Source organism: Solanum tuberosum, unplaced genomic scaffold, assembly GCF_000226075.1.
Source record: "Solanum tuberosum cultivar DM 1-3 516 R44 unplaced genomic scaffold, SolTub_3.0 scf00429, whole genome shotgun sequence".
In the NCBI taxonomy this organism is placed as follows: domain Eukaryota; kingdom Viridiplantae; phylum Streptophyta; class Magnoliopsida; order Solanales; family Solanaceae; genus Solanum; species Solanum tuberosum.
The window spans coordinates 349,602-375,556 of NW_006239358.1; the positions used below are offsets into that span (position 1 = coordinate 349,602).

General features: G+C 36.4%; 4 protein-coding genes and 1 non-coding gene across 12 annotated transcripts in view; all 5 read left to right on the top strand.

The window, feature by feature from the left end:
- Nucleotides 1–2,097, top strand: part of LOC102578179 (ARF guanine-nucleotide exchange factor GNOM-like) — a 17,348-nt gene extending 15,251 nt beyond the window's left edge. For 4 of the 8 annotated variants that reach the window (XR_001471774.1, XR_001471773.1, XR_001471772.1 and 1 more), the window contains 5 exons: nucleotides 1,080–1,133; nucleotides 1,218–1,289; nucleotides 1,389–1,463; nucleotides 1,546–1,678; nucleotides 1,811–2,097. The gene's annotated coding sequence lies outside the window, so the exon portion shown is untranslated. Of the gene's footprint in view, nucleotides 1–1,079; nucleotides 1,134–1,201; nucleotides 1,290–1,388; nucleotides 1,464–1,545; nucleotides 1,679–1,810 lie in introns of all 8 variants that reach the window. The other 4 variants (XR_001471776.1, XR_001471775.1, XR_001471778.1 and 1 more) reach the window with 2 other exon arrangements.
- A 1,479-nt stretch (nucleotides 2,098–3,576) lies between these two features.
- TRNAA-UGC (transfer RNA alanine (anticodon UGC)) lies at nucleotides 3,577–3,649 on the top strand. The gene has a single exon. It is a non-coding gene; the product is annotated as a tRNA-Ala (tRNA).
- Nucleotides 3,650–4,840: 1,191 nt separating this feature from the next.
- Nucleotides 4,841–6,413, top strand: LOC102578734 (ice nucleation protein-like). The gene is made up of 2 exons (XM_006363363.2): nucleotides 4,841–6,108; nucleotides 6,185–6,413. The coding sequence occupies exons 1-2, from the start codon at nucleotides 4,855–4,857 to the stop codon at nucleotides 6,260–6,262; spliced, it is 1,332 nt and encodes a 443-aa protein (XP_006363425.1). The 5' UTR covers nucleotides 4,841–4,854; the 3' UTR covers nucleotides 6,263–6,413.
- Nucleotides 6,414–9,592: 3,179 nt separating this feature from the next.
- On the top strand, nucleotides 9,593–10,907 carry LOC107058096 (uncharacterized). The gene is made up of 2 exons (XM_015303419.1): nucleotides 9,593–10,638; nucleotides 10,820–10,907. Exons 1-2 carry the CDS (start codon nucleotides 9,656–9,658, stop codon nucleotides 10,905–10,907), a joined length of 1,071 nt encoding a protein of 356 aa, XP_015158905.1. The 5' UTR covers nucleotides 9,593–9,655.
- A 729-nt stretch (nucleotides 10,908–11,636) lies between these two features.
- On the top strand, nucleotides 11,637–12,855 carry LOC102582267 (protein TPX2-like). The gene is made up of 5 exons (XM_015303420.1): nucleotides 11,637–11,654; nucleotides 11,829–11,927; nucleotides 12,279–12,338; nucleotides 12,439–12,533; nucleotides 12,650–12,855. The coding sequence occupies exons 1-5, from the start codon at nucleotides 11,637–11,639 to the stop codon at nucleotides 12,777–12,779; spliced, it is 402 nt and encodes a 133-aa protein (XP_015158906.1). The 3' UTR covers nucleotides 12,780–12,855.
- The last annotated feature ends 13,100 nt before the right edge of the window (nucleotides 12,856–25,955 follow it).

Here is a 25,955-nt window from a genome sequence, read left to right on the forward strand (position 1 = left end):
CCGGCGGGGCGTGCCTGCCTCGGGGTGTGGCGTTGCGTTTTGCCTCGAGGCACCGTGCACCGTACCTCAGGGTGGGGTGGGGTGCCTCGAAGCACAGTGCGGGGCCCCCGCCTCGCCATGAGGCGGGGGCCTCGAGGCAAGTTTTTTGTCAAAGTTAGCCAACTTTTAAATCCGTTGTTAAACTGTGTGTCAGCGGATCCTTTAAGTGCTTAAAACCTTTCTAAAAATTTCCTTTTTAAAATGGTTTCTTAATTTTCTTAAAACAAAGTGGTGACTCCTTAATTATTTTTTTTCTAAAATTTATAAATAGGCAAGTTAGGAAAAGGTTTTGAAACTTAGTTTTAAAAATGGTAACAATGGTTATGCTAGAGAGCTTTTTGGAAATTGGCTTATTTACAAAAGCACAAGACCACTCCAAGGGATGGTTCTATATCTTCTTGCAAGATTCTAGATGATATAGATATTTCTTCAAGATATTACACTAAGTCATTATTCTGTGCCGGTTCTTATTCACACTTTATGTTCCTTGATTATAAAATGTTGAGTGGGAATTGTCAAATGGCACCAGAGCCTGAACTTGATGCTATCTTGCTCTAACTTATTTATATTTGGATGCTGATGAATAATTTGTGAATGGTAAGGGACAGGCATAAACATTTAGACTTAACATATTGTCTTTTGCCAAACAAAGAAAATGAAAACATTTGTTTTTATATTTACAACTAACTTCTTAATATTAATGTACCAAATCAATTTATCAACAATGGTTGTGTGTGTTTCACAAGTAGAAGAAAGAAAAAAGTATGTAGGTCAAATGAATGAGAAAATTGATGGCATGTTATGACTTGAAATTAAAGAAAACTAGAAACGCGAACAACATTTTGCTGCTATGTTGAGTTTGCAAGTGGAGAAATTGAAGACTTCACCTCCAGACTTCCCCCATTTTGCTAAGAAACAGAAAAGGGGAAATGGAGGAGGAGAAGCATTGCTACTTGAGCCAAAATTACATGGTCTAGTTCTTAATCTCTTTCATATTTCTCAATGTTGAATACATAATTTCTTTTGTGAACGGCAAGCAGGTTGTTGCAGAAAATCCAATATCCCAAGCTAAAGTGGAATCTGCAATCCTTCAGGTATGATTTCCTTCATCATAGAGAAGTTATTACTATCATTGTACTTAGATCAAACTAAAAGGTCACAGGTTTAATGCTGTAGAGTTCTATAGAGTGGTGCTAATGCTTTCCATCTTTTGATGTCATGCACTGGTACTGTTTTGTGACGCAGATCAGGTGATTTGTCTTGGTTCTAATTTCATCATTTGTTTTTCCTCCTGAATATGCTAATTGCTCTTTCCAGGTATTCTAACAATCTGATCGTTTGTATTTCAGGGACATTGTGGTTCTTGTTGGGCTTTTGGTGCTGCTGAGTTGTTGTCTGATCGTTTCTGTATTCATTATGGCTTGGTAAATTCATTCATTCATGCAAAGACTTGCAAGTTTATTCTAGTTATGGTAGCTAATGATTCAATTTTTATGTGTGAGGCAGAATATCTCTCTGTCAGCAAATGATATCGTAGCATGCTAGGGCTATTTATGTGGGGATGGTTGTGAATTGTGATGGTCGATATCCATTAGAAGCTTGGAGATACTTTGTCCGCAAGGGTGTGATCACTGAGGAGGTATACACTGTTTTGTTATACACTTATTGTACTTCAGAGAGATTACATCTTTCAGATATTGTGGGATTCTTATACCGATCTGAAAAAAGATTGTGGATCATTATGCTCGACTAATAAAAATTTTCCTGTCAGTGTGACCCTTACTTTGATAATAAGGGATATTCCACTCCACAGTGCAAGAGGAAGTGTGAAAGAGAATCTACTCTGGAGTAAATCCAAGCATTTTGGCGTCAATGCATACCTGATCAACTCCGATCCGTACAGTATCATATGTGAGGATAATAATAATGCTTGACTGAATTAAATAGCAAAATATAATTGAAATTACTTTCTTTTGATGGTTAACTGTCAAATAATTGTTGATAAGCTGTTCGACAGAGTTCAAAATAATTGTTGGTCGCCAACTCTACCTTTTTGAATTCTAGTGTTACCATCTACTATAATTGTGGAAATATTAGTGATCTGTAGAGGTTTATGTTAATTATGTCCATGACAATGATCTGCTTAAATGAATCTAAAGGTCAATCTTTATTTTCACATATAGCAAACATAAAATTCATATTTGTATGCTATAACAAAGTTTGCATAATTGCGCTCCATAGCAAACATAAATATGTATATTTCGCTATACATATACAAAAGAAAGCAGTTGTATAATCTGTTTTGGTATACATATACAAAAAGATCAATTGTATAAAGTGAGAGAGGCGAGTGAGCGAGCGAGATCTGGGAGAGGGGAGAGAGGGGAACGAAAATATATGTATATATACAATTTTCTCTCGTTTTATACAAACACAAACGCACTTTATACACTTGCGTTTGTATAAAAAACGAGAGAGGCGAGGGAGAGAACGAGAGTGGCGAGCAAGATTCACCAGGAGAGAGGTGAAATAGCAACAGTTTGCTATGAGGTACAATTAAATCAAAGAGCGAGATCTGGGAGAGAGGAGAGAGGGGAATGAAAATATATGTATATATACAATTTTCTCTCGCTTTATACAAACACAAACGCACTTTATACACTTGCGTTTGTATAAAAAACGAGAGAGGCGAGGGAGAGAACGAGAGTGGCGAGCAAGATTCACCAGGAGAGAGGTGAAATAGCAACAGTTTGCTAAGAGGTGCAATTAAATCAAACTATATTTATAGCATTTAATTTGAATTAATAGTTTGCTATTATATACATTTTTTCCATCTTTAAATGCACTAATTTCTCTGTCTGGAAATATTTGAGCCGTTTGTGCATAAATGTACTGCTTGCCAATTGGTGCATACTTAAGTAGTAGACTGCTTATTTTGAGAATTTTTTTTTATCATTCAACCAAATCTTTAGAATTCTTGTCATCATACATTAAAAAGAAATGATACAAAGAATTTATAAGAAAAGATAATCAATCACCCTTGGGTCTTGAGTAAGAAAATATAGAAAATAAATGTAAATATAAAACAATTTTTTTTAAAAAAAAGAAGTGATGTATCACTTGGCGAATGCAAGCGTGAGATGTCAATCGTTTGTTATTTTAATTAATTTTACTGTCATTTGTTTTTATTCTTCAAAATTATTTCCAAAGAAAATTAAAAAATAGGATGTTATCTTGGAATCCAATTGAAGGTTTTGATTTTAATCTTTCCTCTTCTTCTTTCCCCCTAGCTAGCTTGACTTTTGCTTAGAGTCGTTAATATCGACTAGGTCCATTGGAAGTTCATTCAAAACTAAAATTTTTAGTTCGATTCAATTAAGCCCATTAGCTTGTGGGGCTTGAGTACCAGATAAAAAATAAAAGAAAAATACTAAAAATAAGTAAATAACAAAAGGAAATCTAAACTTAAATTCTACTTGAACTGTCATATCTGTAAAGTAGAGAAAAGGTTAATATCTATGATTATATATAATAAAAGGGGATGTAGCTCAAATGGTAGAGCGCTCGCTTTGCATGCGAGAGGCACGGGGTTCGATCCCCCGCATCTCCATTTGTTAATTTTGATTTGTTTTTCTGTTTTCGGTTCATCTATAGAAGTATCTCAAACAATGTCCCGTTAATAGTCAAAATTAAATTATTTGACGCTTAATTCGAAGTGTACCACATTAATTGAGACAAATAGAGTCCATTGTAATGAAATTAAAGTTTAAAATGATGGGAATACTCGTCTTGTATCTTTTTGCAATTCCCATGAATAAAAGTAACAAGGTTTCTTCATTCTTCGATGCCAAGAAGAATACTAGTGTTTCAATTTGAAAGATTTCCATCCAATTAAACTCTTCAAACTAAGGGCGTCTTTGGTACGGAGGAAAAAAATTCAGAATTTTATTTTTTGTTTATTTCATATTCAGTTGGTCCAAATTTTAAAAATACATTTTCTTTAGAAAAATAAGTTACCTAAAAATGAATTATGTATTTTCCTCTTAAATTCAACGTAGTCTGAAAGCAAGCTACCATATAGTTTAAGCATATACATGAACAAACACTCAAATTTAGCATCAATTGATAACTGAATACTCCAACTTTGAGAGTACACATCTCAACTTACAACTCAACACTTCAACTAACTATATCTCGTAGATACCTAGCTAGTGTGATACATAAATTTTGGAAATGGATAGATAATCATTTTATAAGTTGGAGTGCTCAACTGGCATAATGAAGATGAGTTAAAACATCTAGCCATGCATATTTAAAATTAAAATAATTACTACTTGCGAATTAAGACCTAGTTTAAATGTACGTGAACCCTAAGCACCTGTTCAAAATGGTAGAGAGTTGTTTGTCAAAGAGCTTCCATTCGTAACCTTCTCTCAAACTCTAATTTATACCATACAAATATATTTTGATTAAATTCTGTATTTATATTAGAAAATTCATTATATATGTATAAGTATTTAACGATAAGTCCAAATATTTAAACGAACTATTAACTCGATGCAAATTTAGAATCATAAATTTTAAATTCATGGCTCCGCCTTTGAATTTATAACAAATCAAGTAATGGTGGCCCTTGATTATGAAACCATCTACTATCACTAAATAGGAGTAACAACCGCGTTTCCGGTTCCAACAACTTGTAACTGTTTTTCCCTCCTTTATATTTCAATTCAACTCACAAAAATTCATTTTCTTGTGATCACATTATTCAATTTTATCAATCAAGAAGAAAATAATTTTGAAATTAACACAATCATGTCTTACGGTGAAAGTGAGTATGGTGGAAGTGGAATTGAATCTGATGAAACCGGGTATGGAAATCGATCCGAATACGGAAAACCCAAAAAGACACATGGATCTGGATATGGACGGAACGACGATGATGAGCCCAAATCTGAATATGGATCGGGTTACGGGTCAAAAAATACTACTAATGACTCCGATGATCAGTACGGGTCAGGTGGATATGGGAGCAAAACCGGATCCGGTGGGTATGGAAAGAAAAGTGAATACGAGGATAAGAGTTCGGAATATGGAAATGAATCGGGTGGATATGGGAGTAAAACCACATCCACCGGGTTTGGAGATGAATCGGGTGGGTATGGGAGTAAAACCACATCCACTGGGTATGGAAATGAATCGGGTGGGTATGGGAGTAAAACCACATCCACCGGGTTTGGAGATGAATCGGGTGGGTATGGGAGTAAAACCACATCCACCGGGTTTGGAGATGAATCGGGTGGGTATGGGAGTAAAACCACATCCACCGGGTTTGGAGATGAATCGGGTGGGTATGGGAGTAAAACCACATCCACCGGGTTTGGAGATGAATCGGGTGGGTATGGGAGTAAAACCACATCCACCGGGTTTGGAGATGAATCGGGTGGGTATGGGAGTAAAACCACATCCACCGGGTTTGGAGATGAATCGGGTGGGTATGGGAGTAAAACCACATCCACCGGGTTTGGAGATGAATCGGGTGGGTATGGGAGTAAAACCACATCCACCGGGTTTGGAGATGAATCGGGTGGGTATGGGAGTAAAACCACATCCACCGGGTTTGGAGATGAATCGGGTGGGTATGGGAGTAAAACCACATCCACCGGGTTTGGAGATGAATCGGGTGGGTATGGGAGTAAAACCACATCCACCGGGTTTGGAGATGAATCGGGTGGGTATGGGAGTAAAACCACATCCACCGGGTTTGGAGATGAATCGGGTGGATATGGGAGTAAAACCACATCCACCGGGTATGGATCAGGGAACATAAGAAAGAGTGGTGATGGTGATGATGATGATGAAGGGAAAAAATCAGCATACGGGTCAAGTTATGGGCGAAAGACCGATTCTGATGAGTATGGATCTAGTGGGTATGGGAAAAAGAGCGAAGGGTACGGGAGTTCAACGATTGAGAGACCTAGTTATGGTAGGTCCGAGGAAGATGACTACAAGAAGCCTAGCTATGGGAAGGGGGAAGACGATGATGAAAGCTATGGTCGCAAGAAATACGTAAGTATTTTTATTTTTGAATTGCATAATTAAGATATGTTGTTATTTTATTGATTTAATCTTGATAAATTGGCAGGGTGATTCTGACTCTGACTCTGGCTCTGACAAGGAGAGGAAGAAAAATCGTCGCAAAAAGCACACCGACGATGATTGAGCAGAGTGATTTTGTCAAATGTGATCGATTCATGTGTTATTAGAAGTTATTAGTAGTAAATAAAATAAAGTTGGCATGTCTTCACAGTGTTTTATTGTTACATTGCAAAAACACTGATGATTGAGCAGAGATGCTTTTGTCATCCGCTCCAAATTCATGACATATTACTAGTTATTATTATTATTATTATTATTATTAGTAAATGAACCTTTGTATGTGTTTGTCGAGTTATGTTTGTACAGAGAAGGAAATGCCGGTAGTTATTTGTATCAATAGGTACTTTGCTCTTCTCTACTTAAATAAAATTTCGGACGTTTTAGGCGATACTATATATGCCATAAAAGTCCTTTACTGTATATATATATCTCAATATCAATACTTAAAAGTGTAAGTTGTGACCTTTTGCAAAGTCATTCGGCTGGAAAGAACAATTTATTGTACCGTCACATGGATAGAAATTTCTTCAGTCCAATTTGTTTTAAATCAATACTTGACAAAAATGGTAAAGAGAAATAAAGGTTCATTATAAAGTTATAAGGCTAATTGTAAATGAAAATTAATACTCCACTTGTTTTAATTTATGTGATTTTTTGCTTATCGAAATTCAAATTAGATGAGTTGATTTAATTCAATTTAACTTTAAAAATTAGTTAATTTGACTCTTAATAAGTAAAAAAAAGTATCACATAAATTAGGATAAAGTATAATAAATAAATTGTGGAAAAAGACAATGTTAAAACAACATTGCTACATACCTTCGCGGAGAAGCTACTCATTTATGAGAGTGAAAAAAATTCATTCAGTCCATTTTTCAAATCTTTTGATATATTGTTTTGATGTAGCAATATTCCATAATCCTTCATTCTATTTTTTTAAAAAAAAAAAATGAATTGTTTTTTTTTCTCAGAAAGACAGAAATAGAATTATTTTTAGGGAAAATTATAAATATTTAGCCTATATTAGGTATCATAGCTGTTTGCAACAAATTTTAAAGTGATCAAAAAATTGCAATCACAAATAAAATATAAAGAAATATAGTTTTATTATAAACATTGCGGGTATAAATATGTTCCTCCCCTGATGATTCGATTCGAGGGCCGTTAGTGGCGTATTTCTCGAACTGATTTTGATTTCATCTCTTTATGAATATTCCAGAATTTGCGGAATATTTGAGAAGCCAAAGAATATAATATCTTTTATATAGGCATGAACTAGAGTTTATGATTGACTAGCCTCCAAAGAATCCTAATTAGAATTGAACACACCTTGTAAAATCTCAACTCGAATTGAACACATCTTGTAGAGTCTCACAAAATTTCAAAGTTTACAATAGGTTCAATTTAAAAAAATTATACTTTGCGGCTACAGTTTCCCCAATTCTTGCTACTAGCCTGATTTGAATAAATCCAGAATTTGTATAATTTGGTTCTCGATTGTATAAATCCAAAACTTTGTATATGCTTACCATAACTATTTGTATACGATTTATGAAAAATCATAATAAATCATCCTGTTTGTATATTGGAAAGTGAAATATACAGACGGAGTATTGAAAAATTCATGTATAAATACATAATTTGTATATACTTATCCTATTTATATATTTGCAAGTGAAATATATAAATATAGAATTTGTATATATTTACCCTATTTATATATTCGCAAGCGAAATATACAAATCGTGGCCTCCATAACAAACGAAACTATAACTATGAAGCGTAATTATTGAAACTATAACTATAAAGTCTTATTATGTCTATGGACTATTATGTTATGCTAGAAATTTTCTCAAAAAAATATGCTAATGTATATTTTTGAAGTTTGGCCAATGCACTTTGAAAAATACATTTTATTATAGGCCAAAGTCATGTGCGGCCCCTCAAAGTTGTCCTCATTATTCATTTAGACACCTCAACTACACTTAATACCTATTGAACACCTCTACCACCCCAGATTTGAACCGTCTAAGCATTTTTTGCCTACATGGCAAATTGTTTGTGATTCACGCAAATCGAGCGCGTGAATTGTTTTTTCTCCCCAGACACTTGGCATGTATGCCTATTAATTAAAATAATTTAAATTTTTTATTTAAGATAATGTTTTATATCTAAAAAGAAAACAACATCATCCTCACCCCTGTAGGCTATACCAAGGTCGTCTTCTTCGCCTCATTTCAAGCTTTTTATAATCTGTTTATTTTTGTTCTTCGATTTTTAATTTGCACTCTTTACACAATAAAAATTGAATGTTAATAAAATTTGCAAGAATTTGCAACAAGAAAAAAAAATGGGATATCGGAATTATAAAAGCAACCTCTGTCCATCTTTTTTCCGGTCACTTTGATCAACAAACATCACCAACCATATATTTAAAATGATATCAGGAAATTTGATAAAATTCATTGAATCCTCTTGATTTTTCTTTGTTGTTGATTTCGAAATAATTTATCAACATCGATTTATTTTTCACAAAAAATCTCAACAATCATTTCATTAATCTATCATGCTTCATAATTTATTTCACTATTTGCATCATACTTGATTTCAATAGCCCATAGTTCATTATAAAAAGATTTTTTTTTTTTAGAGGAATAGAAAATGACGGGTAACACATGACGGAGAAGAAGAAGAAGATAAGACAGATGATTAGGTGGGTGGATTTGGGACAGCGGGGTGGGGGAGATTTTCTTGTTTCTTCGTTTTGCTGTCGCCGGAGAAATCGAGATTTGTTGTCGGAGGAATTAGGAATTAGGATGGCCGGTAACAGGGAAGAAGAAGAAAGGTGGGTGGGTTTGTGTGGGGGTGGGGGTTTTCTTTTTTCTTCTTTTTTGTTAATTAATTTTTTGGAATATTTAAAGGTTGGAATTCTTATTTTATTTTTAAAAAATGAAAATTCATTAGATTGGCCCATGTGCCACGTGCTGCATTTTTATTTGTTATATTTTTTAAGATAGTGCGCGTGAATTACACACACAACATTTTAAAACTTTATTATCATTTTGTGTTCAATAGGTACAAATTCGTTAATATTAGAGTGTCTAATAGGTACTAGCCTTAGTTGAGGTGTTTAAGTGAATTATGCGGACAACTTTAAGGGGCCGTACATGACTTAAGCCTTTATTATATAAATATTAAAATTAGCCATAACAACAACCTCAAATCACTCTCTAATTAACGGTCCAGTTTTGCAAAATAATTTAGAAAAACAAATCCAACGCTCCAAAATCAAGCCTACCAAAAAAAAACTAGCCGTTACAAACTCCAGAAGCGTGAAAAGCTCAACTTCTTCTTCTTTTCCCTCGTCGATCAATGAATCAGAGAGAGAGAAAACCAGAAAACCCTAGCCAATCAGTAATACAACTAAACCCTAACTCTGATCAACTCTTCGGCGACAATGACATTGCTTTTTCCGGTGATTTTTATGGATTCTAACGGCAAATCCACTAGGCTTACGCCTAAAAAATGCTCCAAAATTTCTGAGAATTCGAACCCAAATGTGGAGTTCAGTCCAGCTTTATCAAAATCTTCTAAATCAGCCACGAAAAGTCAGAAATCAATTTCCAGAAACCATAATACTAATCAATTGGCTTCTTCTTCGCCCAAAAATAAGATTAGTCAGAGGAAGTTTGTAATCGCGAAGAAGAAGAAATGTAATAAGGATAATCTGAAATCTAAAATGATTTGTAAGTGTAATAAGGATGGTGCTGAGATAAAAAAGTGTCTTTGTGTTGCTTATGAGAGTCTCAGGGCTTCTCAAGAAGAGTTTTTTAAGAATCGTTGTGGAAATGAACAGGAAGAGTATGACATTGAGAAGTTAGATGAAGTAAATGGAGCTGAAAGTGGCGATGAAGAGCGAATTACGGGGTGTTACGTTGATTCGCCAGTCAGGCACATGTTGAGTCTGACTACAGTCGATCAGGAGCTAACGATTCCTGTTTCAATTTCCGAGAGTGAATTAGTTGACTTGCGCGATAGTTCTGTGGCAGATGAATTGGCGGAAAGGGGCAACGAGGATGTGGGTCGGCATGAAATGAGTGGTGGGACTATAAAGAGGAGGAGGGAGAGGTTGTTGGAAGAAGCAAGACAAAGTGTACCTGAAACTGGTTCTGGAAGAGTGAAGCATTTAGTTAAGGCTTTTGAGAAGCTTCTCTCAATACCAAAAACAAAAGAGTGCAAGGAGAAAGGGGAAAATGATGAAAATGAAGCAGAGGATTCTAGTAAAGAACAAAAATGGGCATTGCCTGGCTTGCAGCCTCCCAAGATTCCTGAGACACATGTATCTTCTTCTTCGTTTTGCCCATCGGATTTCTTCCTCAACTCTGAGAGCTTAGGCTTGGATTCGCGTCATGCCTCCTCGTTGGATAGCAACCATGGATGGTTAGTAATTGAAACTTCATTTATTCTATTAGTTTTTCTGTTTTCATTTTTTAAATCATAAGGATTCATTACAAATTGACTATTGGTAGTCAATCTAATGCAATCCTCCGATTAATTTAGGATTGATGTGTAATTTTGCTTTGGAGTGCTGAAAATATACTGTTCGTTTTTCTTTTGCAAGCTTTAGTATTTCAAGCAGGACTTCAGGTGGTGGTCGAAGGAGCAGACGCAATGTAAGAATTTTCTTATTATTATCCATCACAGTATGATGGGGTTGAATTCTGTTAATCTTTAAGCTCTTGATTTCATTCTTAATGCTGCAGAGTATGGAATCATCAGGCACATTTGCTAAAAGAAACTGGAAGAGAAAGCAGCTCAAAGCGACCTCCCAAAAGCCCTTCAAACTTAGAACTGAGGTTTGTGAATTGCGTGTTGGTTTCTCTAACCTTTGGCTAATTGGTTGCTTCTTGTGCAAATATGATCAAATATGCAGCTGCATATATCTGGTTGACATGTGCTAGCTGCCGCCAAAATAGTGAGTTGTGCAGAGTGGACACTGAAAGATGGACGGAATATGATGGCTACAAGAAACTCAGAATATTGGTCTTTCAATTCCCTTTGTTGACATTTATAATGTTCATTGTTCATTGTTCCTTGACCACTAGCAGGGTGGTCTTTATTTATGTAGTTACCTCTTCTTTGATTCAACAGTTAATTGTCTCCTATCATTGTTGAACTGCATATATTAGGATGTCATGTTGAATCCAATTAATAATTTATCCATTTCCTTGAGGAGCTGATTAGATTGGCTATTGTTGCAGGAAAGGGGAAAATGTAAAGAGGAAGAGTTTTTAAAGAAAGTGCAACAAATGATGGAGGAAGAGGAGAAACAGCGGATACCAATTGCACAAGGCCTTCCATGGACAACAGATGAGCCAAAGGTAGCCTAAGCTTTTCACCAGTCATTTCCAACCATTAAAGACTTTCTATGTGTATTGATGCATCTTGTTGATCTCGTATTTTTTAGATTGGACTCTTTTAAACCAAAATCAAAGAGAAATTAGGATGAAATTGTGTAGGAAGTTCATGTTGTTACCTCTCTGATCACTATGCACAAATCTTTTGCACTTGGGTTATACTTCAGCCTGTTATGAAAACAAACCTGAATTATTCTGTTTTCAATTATTTAGTGTTTGCCAAAGCCTCTGATAAAAGAGAGCACAAGGCCAGTTGATCTGGTGCTGCACAGTGACATTAGGGCAGCTGAACGTGCTGAGTTTGATCATCAGGTAGATTTTGATATATATTTGGTCATTCATCAACCTAAAGTAATTCTTTTAGTGAACGAGTTGGTTTAATCTTGTGCAAAATGTTGCTAATCTCAGTATTTTTTCTCAAAGAAAGTGCACCAATAAGAGAAGTCCCAAGCAAAGTTGTTAGAGTGAAAAAGAGCTAGTTTTAGATTCTTGTTCAATGCTATATTTCATTAGGGGAAAGCAAAATATATGAGAAATACTTGCAATATGTAAGGAAATAACCAAAGAGAGTGTTGCATGGATAAGAGGACAGGACCTGTAAATGGCTTGTCATTTGTGGAGGCACAATAACTTATGTTCCTGGTTTCTCCATGATTGCATCAGGTGGCAGAAAAAATGAGCCTTATTGAACAATACAAGATTGAAAGAGAGAGAATGCAGAAGGTAATCCAAGCATATGTTCTGCGATTGAAGCACGTATATGGGGTTTTTCTCCTTCATTCGTGTTATCTTTTTTTTAAAACTGTACTGTTACTTTCTCTAGATGGCTGAGGAAGAAGAAATTAGGAGGCTGAGAAAGGAACTTGTTCCAAAAGCTCAACCGATGCCCTACTTTGACAGGCCTTTCGTTCCTAGAAGGTAGTAACAAGGTTCCAACTTTACTTTATGTTCCTTGCAAATTTTTGCTTCTCCTAATAGGAATATACTAGCTTTAATCAAGAATTACTTCTAAATAGTTTGGTGGTCTGCATTAGGTCAACAAAAGATCCTACCGTTCCAAGAGAGCCTAAGTTCCATATACCTCAACATAAGAAGATTAAGTGCTGCATGTCTTGGAATGATATGTACATACACAACAACAGTGAATGGGGGATTCAGCAATGACAAGTGAGGCAACAATGACTAATGAGGCAGACCTGCATTTGGGTTTGCATCACCTACTCATATTCTTTTATTCAACGATGGTGTACAAGAAGATTAAGTGTTGCATGTCTTGGAATGATATGTACATACACAACAACAGTGAATGGGGGATTCAGCAATGACAAGTGAGGCAACAATGACTAATGAGGCAGACCTGCATTTGGGTTTGCATCACCTACTCATATTCTTTTATTCAACGATGGTGTATATGAAGCAATAGTTTATCATAATCGTATCAATTTTGGTATTGAATCACTAATTTTTCATAATTGCCTCAATTTTGGGAAAGAAAACAGTGATTTTGGCACAATGGTATTCAATCTTAATGAACAACATTTTAATCCTCTCATTTTTTTCGCTTGAAATGATCGTTGAACTCTCTTCTCATTGCTTATCATTTTATCAACAAACTTTTTAATATGTAAACTAGGCTGTGCAGCTATGATCGGCATTGATCACAACTCAATATCTACCTAAAAGTGTAGAAAATAAGTGAACTGGAGTTCTTCTACTGATAATTAAATAAATTAAGGCAATGAGCTTGTGTTAGTTTCTTGGAGATGCTACTGGATTACCATGTACCTGCAGTGAAAACATGGACACAAATAATTCTTGGTCAAGAGTGGCAACTGGCCAGCACGCACTATCGGATCAGCCCCTTCCTTTCTCTTTGAACCGAAGTGGGAACTGGGAAGGTTGTTAGACAACTCTCCGAGCTCTTGCTGAAACAAATTCTTTGATACCTTGGTTCTCTTTTATTTGGCTGTATCAGTTTTTCATAATTTTTGTGGGAAATTTGCACTTTTCATCCCTGAAATATCAACAAGTTCCTTATCTGCTTAAGCACATTTAACCTTCGATCAATCAAAATGTTTGCTCTTATATACTTTTGATCCTTTTGCTTGTGAATCTCGCAAATTTAACGAACTTACAACTGTTAAACTATTTAATCACTTATGTTATATGATTTGTGATACTTTATATATTTATTATAGGGGAATTTTCGCATATTGCCACTCAAAAATAACTTAATTATGCTGCATAGCTATAGTTTGCTAATTACGATTCGTAGCTACATGTTAGAGGGAGGAGAGAGGCGAGCGAGATTGAGAGAGGGAGGATAGAGGAGTGAGAGAGGGCAGAGAGTGCAGAGAGGCGAATTGTATATGTATATTTGTCGAATTGTATATGTATATATGTCAAATAGTTATATATATGTAACTGGTATACAATATGTATTTGTATATCTGGCGAGCGAGATTGGGAAAGGGAGGAGAGAGACGAGCGAGAGAGGGCAACGAGTGGAGAGAGGCGAACTGTATATTAACCCATGAATATGACGCCCCGGAGCACCGAAAATTTTATTCTTAAAAAACTTTATGAGGACCTCTGTAATGAGGTGGGGAACCATCATGCATACTCACACTATTTTTTAACGTTCATTTCCTTATTTACAAGCCCTTTTTTAAGAATAGCGCAAATTCCTTAGTATTCGTGTGTATTAGCACATGGGTCTGGCGCACCGAAGCACCCAAATTATTTTTCTCAAAACACTTTATGAGAATCTCCGTAATGAGTTGGGAACCATCATGTATACTACACAATTCTTAAATGCCCATTTTTGCATTTACAAACCCTTTTTAGGAATAACACAAATTCCTAATTTTTTCGTGTGTATTACCATATGTATCTAGCGCTCCGGAGCACCAAAAAAAATTTTGAGAAATTTTTACGAGGACCTCTGTAATGAGTTGGGGAACCATCACGTATACTTACCATTTTTTAAACGCTCATTTCCGCATTTACAACCCTTTTTTTTAGAAATCGGGCAAATTCCTCAATTTTTCATGTGTTAATATTATCCCATGGATCTGGCGCCCCAAAGCACACAAAAAAAAATTCTATAAAACTTTATGATGACCTCCGTAATGAGTTGGAAAACCATCATGTATACTCACACCATTTTTTTAATGCCCATTTTCGCATTTACATCCCCTTTTTTAGGAATCGCGCAAATTTCTCAATTTTTCGTGTGTAATAGCCCATAGATCTGGGGCTCCGGAGCATCTAAAATATTTTTCTCAATAAACTTTATGAGGACCTCCTTAAAGAAGGGGGAACCATCACGTATACTCACACCATTTTTTAAACGCTCATTTCCCCATTTACAGGCCCTTTATTAGGAATCACGCAAATTTCTCAATTTTTCGTATGTATTAGCCCACTTATATGGCGCCCCGAAGCACCCAAATTTTTTTCTCAAAAATCTTTTTGAGGTCCTCTATAATGAGTTGGGGAACCATCACTGATACTCACACCATTTTTTAAACGCCCATTTTCGCATTTACAAGCCATTTTTTTTGGATCCGCGCAAATTCCTCAATCTTTTGTGTGTATTATCCCAGGGGTCTAGCGCCCCGGAGCACCCAATTTTTTCTTCTCAAAATCCATTATGAGGACCCCCGTTGTGAGTTGGGGAACCATCACATATACTCACACTATTTTGTAAACGCCTATTTCCACATTTGAAGACCCTTTTTAGGAATCGCGCAAATTCCTTAATTTTTCATGTGTATTATCTCATTGATCTGGCCCCCCGGAACACCAAAATTTTTTTCTCTAAAAACTTTATGAGGACTTTCGTAATGAGTTGGGAAACCATCACGTATACTCACACCATTTTTTAAATGCCCATTTCCGCATTTACAAGCACATTTTTAGGAATCACGCAAATTTCTCAATTTTTCGTGTGTATTAACCCATGAATCTGGCACCCCGGAGCACCTAAATTTTTTCTCTAAAAAAACTTTATGTAATGAGTTGGGGAACCATCATTAATATTCACACAATTTTTTAAATGCATTTACAGACCCTTTTTTAGGAATTACATAAATTTCTCAATTTTCGTGTGTAGTAGCTCACGGATCTGGAACCCTGGAGCATCAAAATTTTTCTTTTCAAAAAACTTTATGAAGAACTCTGTAATGAGTTGGGGAACTATCATGTATACTCACACCATTTTTTTAACGCACAATTTCGCATTTACAACCCATTTTTTACAAATCGCGCAAAATCCTCAGTTTTTCGTGTGTATTAGCCCTTAGATCTGGCGCTCCGGAGTACCCAACAATTTATTTTCAAAAAACTTTATAAGAACCTCCGTAATGAATTGGGGAACCATCACATATACTAACACCATTTTTTAACACCTATTTCCACTTTTACAGACCCTTTTACAAGAATCGCGCAAATTCCTCAATTTTTCATGTGTATTAGCCCATGTATCAGGTGCCCCAGAGCACCCAATTTTTTTTCTCAAAAAACAAAATGAGGACCTCCATATTCAGTTGGGGAACCATTATGTATACTCACACCATTTTTTAACACTCATTTTCGCATTTACAACCCTTTTTTTATGAATCGCACAAATTCTTCAATTTTTCGTGTTTAATAGCTCATGGATCTGGCCCCCGGAGCACCTAAAAGTTTTTTCTCAAAAAAATTTATAAGGACCTCCCTAATGAGTTGGGGAACCATCACGTATACTTACACTATTTTTTAAATGCCCATTTCCGCATTTACATGCCTTTTTTAGGAATCACATAAATTTCTCAATTTTTCGTGTGTATTATTAGCCCATGCGTCTAGCTCCCCGGAGCACCCAATTATTTTTCTCAAAATATTTCATGAGGACCTCTGTAATGAGTTGGGGAACCATCACGTATACTCACACCATTTTTTTAAATTCCCATTTTCGCATTTACATGCCCTTTTTTAGGACACAAATTCCTTAATCTTTCGTGTGTTGCCCATGGATCTGGCGCCATGTAGCACCCAAAAAAAAATTCCTAAAAAATTTATGAGGACCACTGTAATGAGTTGGGCAACCATCATGTATACTCACACCATTTTTTAAATGCCCATTTCCGCATTTATTGACTCTTTTTCAAGAATTGCGCAAATTCCTCAATTTTTTGTGTTTATTATAGCCCATGAATTTGGTGCCCCGAAGAACCCAACATTTTTATCTTATAAAATTTTGTGAGGACCTCCGTAATGAGTTGGGAATCATCATGTATACTCACATTATTTTTTCACATTCATTTTCGCATTTACAGGCCCTTTTTTTAGGAATCACGAAAATTCCTCAATTTTTCATATGTATTAGCCCAAGGATCTGGCAAGCTCGGAGCACCCGAAATGTTTTTCTCAAAAAAATTTATGAGAACATCCGTAATAAGTCGGGGAACCATCAGGTATACTCACACCATTTACTTAACGCCCATTTATGCATTACATGCCTTTTTTAGGAATCACGCATATTCCTCAATTTTTCGTATGTATTAGCCCATGGTTCTGGTGCTCCGGAGCACCTAAATTTTTGTCTAAAATAAACTTTATGAGGACCTGCGTAATTAGTTGGGGAACCATCACGTATACTCACACCATTGTTAAACACCCATTTCCGCATTTAAAAGCCCTTTTTAGGAATAACGTAAATTCCTCAATATTTTGTGTGTATATTATTAGCCTGCTGATCTGGCGCTCCAGAGCAACCACAATTTTTTTTCTCAAAAAACTTTATAAGGACCTCCGTAATGAGTTGGGGAATCATCATGCATACTCACTAATTTTTAAATTTCCATTTCCGCATTTACAACCCTTTTTTTTAGAATCGCGCAAATTTCTTAATTTTTCGTGTGTATTAGCCTATTGATCTGGCACCCTGAAGCACCCAATTTTTTTCCCTATAAAACTTTATGAGGACCTCCATAATGAGTTGGGAACAATCATGTATAATCACACAATTTTGTAATGCTATTTCCGCATTTACAAGCCCTTTTTTGGGAATCAAGCAAATTCCTCAATTTTTTTTGTATATTATTCCACGGATTTGGCGCCTCAGAGCATGCAAAATATTTTACTCAAATATTTTTATGTGGACCTCTGTAAAGAGTTGGGAACCATCACGTATACTCACACCATTTTTAAAACACATATTTTAGCATTTACAGACCCTTTTTAGAAATCGTGTAAATTTCTCAATTTTTCGTGTGTTAATAGCCACGAATCTGGCGCTCCGGAGGAACCCAAAAATTTTATGTGGTCCTTTATAATGAGTTGGGAACCATCAAGTATAGTCACACAATTTTTTAAATGCCCATTTCTACATTTACAGACCTTTTTTTAGGAATCGCGCAAATTCTTCAATTTTTTGTGTTTATTAGCCCATGGTCTGGCACCCCGGAGCACCCAAAATAATTATCTCAAAAAACTTTATGAGTTTCTCCGTAATGAATTGGGTAATCATCTCGTATACTCACACTATTTTTAAATACCTATTTTCGTATTTGGCATGCCTTTTTTTAGGAATTGCGTAAATTCCTCATTTTTTTCTTGTGTATTAGCCTATGGATCTGACACTCTAGAACACCAAAATTTTTTTCTCTAAAAACTTTATGAGGACCATCGTAATGAGTTGGGAAACCATCACGTATACTTACACCATTTTTTAAATTCTCATTTCCGCATTTACAGGCCTATATTTAGGAATCATGCAAATTCCTCAATTTTTCGTTTGTATTAGCCCATTAATTTGGCTCCCTAGAGCACCCAAAATATTTTTTCAAAAAACTTTATAAGGTCCTCCGTAATGAGTTGGGGAACCATCATGTATAATCACACCATTTTTAACGCCGATTTTTGTATTTACAAACCCTTTCTTAGGAATCACGCAAATTCTCAATTTTTCGGATGTGTTAGCTAATGGATTTAGCACCCAGAGCACCCAAATTTTTTCTCTCAAAAAACTTTATGAGAACCTCTATAATGAGTTGGGGAACCATCACATATACTTACACCATTTCTTAAACGCCCATTTCAGTATTTACAGGCCCTTTTTTAGGAATCACGCAAATTCCTCAATTTTTCTTGTGTATTAGCCCATGGATCTGGCGCCACGAAGCACCACAAAAAAATTGTCAAAGTTTTTTATGAGTACCTTCGTAATGAGTTGGGAAACCATCATGTATACTCACATAAAATCTTCAATTTTTCGTGTGTATTAGCCCATGGATCAGGTGTCCCGGGGAACCCAGCAATTTCTACTCAAAATGTTTTATGAGGACCTCTGTAATGATTTGGGAAATCATCATGTATACTTACACCATTTTTTTAACGCACATTTCCGCATTTACCTGCTTCTTTTTAGGAATCGAGCAAATTTCTCATTTTTTTTCGTGGGTATTAGCCATAGATTTGGCGCCACGGAGCACCCAAAAGTTTTTTCTCAAAAAACTTTATGAGAACCTCCGTAATGAGTTGAGAACCATCAAGTATACTCACATAATTTTTTAAATGCCTATTTCTGCATTTACATGTCCTTTTTTAGGAATCGCTTAAATTCATCAATTTTTCGTGTGTTTAAGCCCATGGATCTGGCGCCCCAGAGCACAATAAAATATTTACTCAATTTTCTTTTTTGAGGACCACTCTAATGAGTCGAGGAACCATCACGTATACTCACACCAATTTTTAAATGCACATTTTTGTATTTACATGCCTCTTTTTAGAAATCGCGTAAATTTCTAAAACTTTGGTGTGTATTAGCCTAGCCCATGGACCTGGCGCCCCGGAGCACCCAAATTCTTTTTCTCAAAAAACTTTATGAGGACCTCTATAATGAGTTTGAGAACTATTACGTATACTCACACCATTTTTTAAACTCTCATGTCGGTATTTACTGGCCTTTTTTTAGGAATTGCGCAAATTACTCATGTTTTTGTGTGTATAATGTATTTTAGCCCATGGATCTGGAGCCCCAGAGCACCCAATTTTTTTTGCTTAAAAAACTTTATGAATACCTTTGTAATGAGTTGGAGAACCATTATGTATACTCACACCATTTTTTAACGTTCATTTCCGCTGTTACAGGCACCTTTTTTTAGATATCACGAAAAAATTCTCTATTTTTTGTGTGTAATTAACCCATGGATCTGGCACCCCGGAACTCCCAAATTTTTTTTTCTCAAAAAACTTTATGAGAACTTCCGTAATGGGTTGGGGAACAATCAAGTATACTCACATCCTTTTTAAATGCCCATATTCACATTTTCGTGCCCTTTCTTAGGAGTTGCGCAAATTTCTCAATTTTTCGTGTGTATTATCCCTTAGATCTGATGCCCCGGAGCACCCAAATTTTTTTTCTCAAAAAACTTTAAGAGGACCTCCATAATGAGTTGGGTAACCATCAAATATACTCACACTATTAATTAAACGCCCATTTCTGCATTTACATGCCCTTTTATAGCAATCGTGCAAATTTCTTATTTTTTGTGTGTATTAGCCTATTGATCTGGCGCCCCGGAGCACCCAAAAGTTTTTTCTCAAAAAACTTTATGAGGACCTCTGTAATGAGTTGAGAAACTATCACGTATGCTCACATAATTTTTTAAATGCACAATTTCGCATTTACATGACTTTTTTTTAGGAATCGAGCAAATTCATCAATTTTTCGTTTGTTTTTGCTCATGTATTTGACGCTCCGGAGCACCCAAATTTTTTTCTCAAAAAAGATTATAAGGACCTCTGTAATGAGTTGAGGAACCGTCACGTATACTCACACCAATTTTTAAACGCATATTTTCACATTTACAGGCCCTTTTTTAGGAATTGCGTAAATTCCTGAATCTTTCGTGTGTTTTAATCCATGGATCTGGCGCCTTGGAGCACCCAAATTTTTTCTCAAAAAACATTATGAGGATCTCTATAATGAGTTTGAGAATCACCACGTATACTCACACCATTTTTTAAACGCCCATTTTCGAATTTACTAGCCCTTTTTTAGGAATTTCCCAAATTCCTCATGTTTTCGTGTGTATTATAGCCCATGAATAGGGAATCGTAGAGTACCCAAATTTTTTTTCTTAAAAATTTTTATGAGGACCTCCGTAATGAGTTAGGGAACCATCATGTATACTCACACCATATTTTAACGTCCATTTCGGCATTTACAGACACTTTTTTTGCTATCGCGTATTAGCCCATTGTTCTGGCACCACGAAGCACAAAAAAAAATTCTCAAAAAATTTTGTGAGGACCTCCGTATTGAGTTCGAGAACCATCAGGTATACTCACTCCATTTTTAAACGCTCATATCCACATTTATAGGCCCTCTCTTAGGAGTTTCGCAAAATCCTACATTTTTCGTGTGTACAAGCCCGCCTTAGTTTTGGCGCCCCGGAGCACCCACAAAGTTTTTCTCATAAAACTTTAAGAGGACCTCCATAATGAGTTGGGTAACCATCGTGTATACTTACACTAGTTTTTAAATGCCCATTTCCGCATTTACGGAACCTTTTTTAGGAATTGCGCAAATTCTTCAAATTTTCATATGTATTAACCCATGGATTTGGCGCCCTGGAGCACCCAAAAAACATTTCTCAAAAACTTTTTGAGGACCTCCATAATGATTTGAGGAACCACCACGTATACTCACACCATTTTTTAAATGCTCATTTCCGCATTTACAATTTCTTTTTTAGGAATCGCACAAATTTACCAATTTTTCGTGTGTACTACCCATTGATCTGGCGCCCCAGAGCACTTACATTTTTTTCTCAAAAAACTTTATGAGGTCCTCCGCAATGAGTTGGGGAATTATCACATATACTCACACCATTTTAAAATGTCCATTTCCACATTCAAAGTCCGTTTTCTAGGAATCTCGTAAATTTCTCAATTTTTCGTGTGTATTAACCCATTGATCTAGTTCCCCAGATCACCCAAAATGGTTTTATAGAGAAACTTTATGAGGACCTCCATAATGAGTTGGGAAACCATCACGTATACTCACACCATTTTCTAAACGTCCATTTGCGCATTTATAGGCATTTTTTAGGAATTGCGCAAATTTTCTCAATCTTTCCGATCTATTTTCCCATGGATCTGGCGCCCTAGAGAACCCTAAAGAATTTCTCAAAATACTTTATGAGGACCTCCGTAATGAGTTGGGGAACCCTCACGTATATTTACACCATATTTTAAACTCCCATTTCCGCATTTATAGGCCCTTTTTTAGGAATCATGTAAATTCCTCAATTAGCCCATGTATTTGGTGCCCCGATGCACCCAATTTGTTTTCCAAATAACTTTATCAGGACCTCCGTAATTAGTTGTCGAATAATCACGTATACTCAAACCATTTTTTAAAAGCTCATTTCCGCATTTACAGGCCATCTTTTAAAAATCGCACAAACTCCTCAATTTTTCGTGTGTATTAGCCTATGTATAAGGATCCCCAAAGCACATATTTGCAACAAATTTTCGTAAGCGCTAAAAATCAACTGCAAGCAAAATAAATAAATAAAAAATGTTACTTTTATTGATGAATCGTTGTGAGTACAATTTTGTTGTTCTCTTGATTCTCTCTCCTAAGATTCTCCAAGATTTGAGGGCCGTTAGTAGCGTATTTCTCGAAATGTTGGATGATGTAGACCTGCTTAAGATGTTGTCGATCTCCGGGAACGTCAGAAAGCGCTTCGTCGTTTCAAGTCGATCTCCGGGAAGACCTCCGTTGATGACTCCTTCGAAGAGTTATGTAGTTAATGGTGTAGCTTCCTCCAATTACGGAATGCTTGTTGAAGAGTTTTCTTGATGCCCATTAGAATGTCATGTCCATCCCCTATTTATAGTTGTAGGGGGTGGACAAGGTTGCTTGTGATTGGCCAAAGGATGTCATTTTGACACTTGGCGGATTGTGATTGGTTCTTGCATTTGACTAGGACTACCACCTCATTTGGACACGTGGCGTCACCTTGTTGGTCTTGGATGCCTAGTCACCATGACACGTGGCATGAGTTTGGGCTTCAAGGTGAAATTGATCTTGGATTTGAATTTAATAAGATGGACTTATTTATTTGTAAAGCCCAAATTAATCATTTTGCTCAAATGAACATGGATTTAATTCAAATTTTGTATGAATTTGATCCAATACAATTTAGGTGTCTACAAATGTCCCTTACTTCAAGACTTGTCGACGTGTATGCTTGCCGAAGTTTGGCGACAAGACTTGAAGTATTCATGAATATGTTTTTTTTTTAGACTTGTCAACGTGTAGGCTTGCCAAATTTGACGACGAGAGTTGGAGTCTTCATGAATGTGTTTTCCCTTTTTTAAAACTTCAAGAGTATTTGTTTCTTATCGTCGTATTCTAACTAGGCCACTACAAATGATTTGCTTGTAGTGATCTGAAATTTTTTTTTAAACATTCTTGCTCGACAACCACGTGGACCCTTTATATTGATTTCAAATAGATGGGTCTAGTGAGTAGTAACATTATTTTTTCGTCTGATCTTCCTTGCAAGGTGTGAGAAAAAAAAACAAGAAGATTGCTTAGATGTTGAATCAAATAAAAAAAATATCAACTTTCCTTTATCTAAGCCAATGAAGATATTCTTCTTTCCTTAACTCTTTGGTTCATCCTTTCATTATTGGTGTGACTTCAAAATGGACATGAAATATCTCAACCCAAATCAGATTTTTATTTCCAAATCCACCTTATTATGTCTTGTGGAAGGATTAGAAATCTTTCACAAGAATCCCTATATAATCCTCTCCAATGCATAAAGAATTTCATCAAACAAAATTTTAGACGCTGCAAAAAAACAAGTTATCCAAGTGTATTTAACTGTTCAGTTGCGACGTCGCTTGTTTTTTATCAAATCGGGAGACATAGCCTCCATCATATCTCAAAAGAAACTTCAAGCAAAGTACTCTTGCTACATTCTCAGGCAACTTAGACTCTTGTTTAGCAGTAACCCGTCTTGATGGTTCAGCTTTGCGCGCCTGCCGCCTGTAGTGTAAAATCCATATTTAATTGTAGAAAAATCAAAATAGCAAGCCGTTTGGTTTTTCCGAAACTAGAAACATGACACTACGATAAAATATTTGTAGAAAAATTCTTTTTTGATTGCTACAGTTTTGATCTTCAAGTTTGAACCAGTTTCTAATTAACAGATTTGTGCGTCCGTAGTGTAAAATTCATTTCTAATTGTAGGAAAATCGAAATAGCAAGCCGTTTGATTTGTCCGAAACTATAAACATGGAACTACGACATATAAAATATTTGTAGCCAAATTCCTTGTCAATTGCTACAGTTTTAATTTTCAAGGTTGAACTCATTTTTTATGGTCAGATCTTTTTTTTGTCTTTTGATTACTCCGATTGTGTTTTCGCCAATGTAACCTCCTTCTTTTTTTTCATAGCCACGTTGTGCAATCTTCATTTCCAGCAGCGACAATGGACATTAGTGACCGAGATGCGCCATACCCTTGCCTTGAAAGCGTGGAGAACAAGCAACATTCGCGCGCCAAAGTTCTCACCTTGAAAGTTCATCCTCCGGTGATCAGTCTTAGAAAGACGTTGGACACTTCTCATCATCTCCCAGAGTGGTCGTCAACAGAAATGAAGGATGTTACGGACGGTTTCTCCGGCAATGTTACAACTGAAAAAGTTCTCCTCTTGAAGTCTTCCACTCATCGAAATGTTGTTGTTGCCGTCCCTCCTCATCGTGATGAACATCTTAGCAGTTGGCGTGCTCCTTCTTCTGGGTTTGGTGAGGTTCGCTATACGTTTGGCTATTGGGAGTGGGTAGAGGATGTGCTTGCCCGCTGCAAAGTGACTTTGGATAATATTAAGACTTATGATGCTATATTTGCTTCAATGTTCACATACGACCACGACAAAAACGTTCTCCAGGCCTTTTGCGAGAATTAGCGTCCATCCACCAATATAGTCTCTACCTTCGTTGGAGAGTTATCTATTTCTTTATGGAATTTGAGAACCATTGGAGGTCTTCCTGTTCATGGTTCCTTTTATGATGAAGTTATACCCTCGGCTAAGGAGTTGACACATGTAAATGATCAAGGGAAGTCTTTTCTCCCAAGAAGCTGCTCCTTCTTGTTTTCGGCATTCTACCGACTTACCAAATGTGCCCTCGACGAAGTCTCTTTTTGAGAATGGACAAAGTTTTGGTTTAGGGGGCCGAGAAAATATGTCGAGCCTTCGCCAAGGACGTCTAAGAATCGTACAAAACCAAGAATGAATCATGATCCTTCTGGAAATATTGACATGAGCTTTTTGCCTCGAACCGAAGAAGAGAATGCTCCTCTTGTCGAGCTAGGCGTAGAAGAATCATTCAGGGATGAGACTTATCTGGCGGCTTTTCTCACATGTTGGCTTTGTAAGTTTGTTCTTCCTAACAAGAAAGCTGATTGTATTCGTGCTTGTGTCTTCAAAGTCTCAAGCTTGATGGCTCATGGAGAAATATTTTCTTTGGCGGTTCCAGTCCTAGCAAGCATCTATCGCGGCCTCAGGGATATATCCACTTCTTCAAACTTGGGTGCTTGCAATACATTACTTCCCTTCCATTATGTATATGGATGGATAGGTGAGTATTTTGAGACCAACTTTCGTGTTACCCGTCCTCAACGAGGTGTGCGAATGTGGCAAATTTTTGGAGAAAAAATGGCGAAACATTTTGACCTCGTTGACGCTCACAAGTTATTTCAACAAGTGAATGTGCATGACCTCCACAATCTGGCCATGCTACATGGAAAGGAGTTTCATATTGATGATAGTAGAAAATTGTCCACTTCCTGGAGCGATTTCCTTATTGGCATTCATCCAAGTTTTGTCACTTTGAGGCTGGATGATGAACTGATTGTGGAGCCTTATGGCCCTCACTGATTCAATCGACAATTTGGATATTGTCAAGACGTTCCTGGTGCACTCATAGAGCACCATTATGATGGTTCACTGCTAGCTTTGGTGCAACTATGAGATTCATGTGTTTTTCTTGGGAGCTCTTCGAAGATCATCATACCAATGTGTCCATCCAATAAGGGGTCTTTAATGACTCGTGAGTATTCAGATTGGTGGCCATCCCATCGAGAGATTCTGCTGAGACGAAGTACCCACATAATTTTGAGAGGTCCCAAAAAAGATGATGTTTCTTTACCAACCAAAGAAGAACAACTTCAAGAAAAGCTTCTTCACTCTTTAAAGTCCAAGGTGACACCAAATATCCCTCCGCAATCTGTCAGAGTTGTTTCCAAGTCCAAAAGTTCGAAGGGCAAT

Coding starts and splice junctions, on each gene's coding strand:
- LOC102578734 (XM_006363363.2), top strand. CDS start 4,855: ATGTCTTACGGTGAAAGTGAGTATGGTGGAAGTGGAATTGAATCTGAT. Junction 6,109..6,184: donor GCTATGGTCGCAAGAAATAC/GTAAGTATTTTT, acceptor ATAAATTGGCAG/GGTGATTCTGACTCTGACTC.
- LOC102582267 (XM_015303420.1), top strand. Junction 12,339..12,438: donor AAAGAGAGAGAATGCAGAAG/GTAATCCAAGCA, acceptor TACTTTCTCTAG/ATGGCTGAGGAAGAAGAAAT. Junction 12,534..12,649: donor AGGCCTTTCGTTCCTAGAAG/GTAGTAACAAGG, acceptor GGTCTGCATTAG/GTCAACAAAAGATCCTACCG.
- LOC107058096 (XM_015303419.1), top strand. CDS start 9,656: ATGACATTGCTTTTTCCGGTGATTTTTATGGATTCTAACGGCAAATCC. Junction 10,639..10,819: donor TTGGATAGCAACCATGGATG/GTTAGTAATTGA, acceptor TTCTTTTGCAAG/CTTTAGTATTTCAAGCAGGA.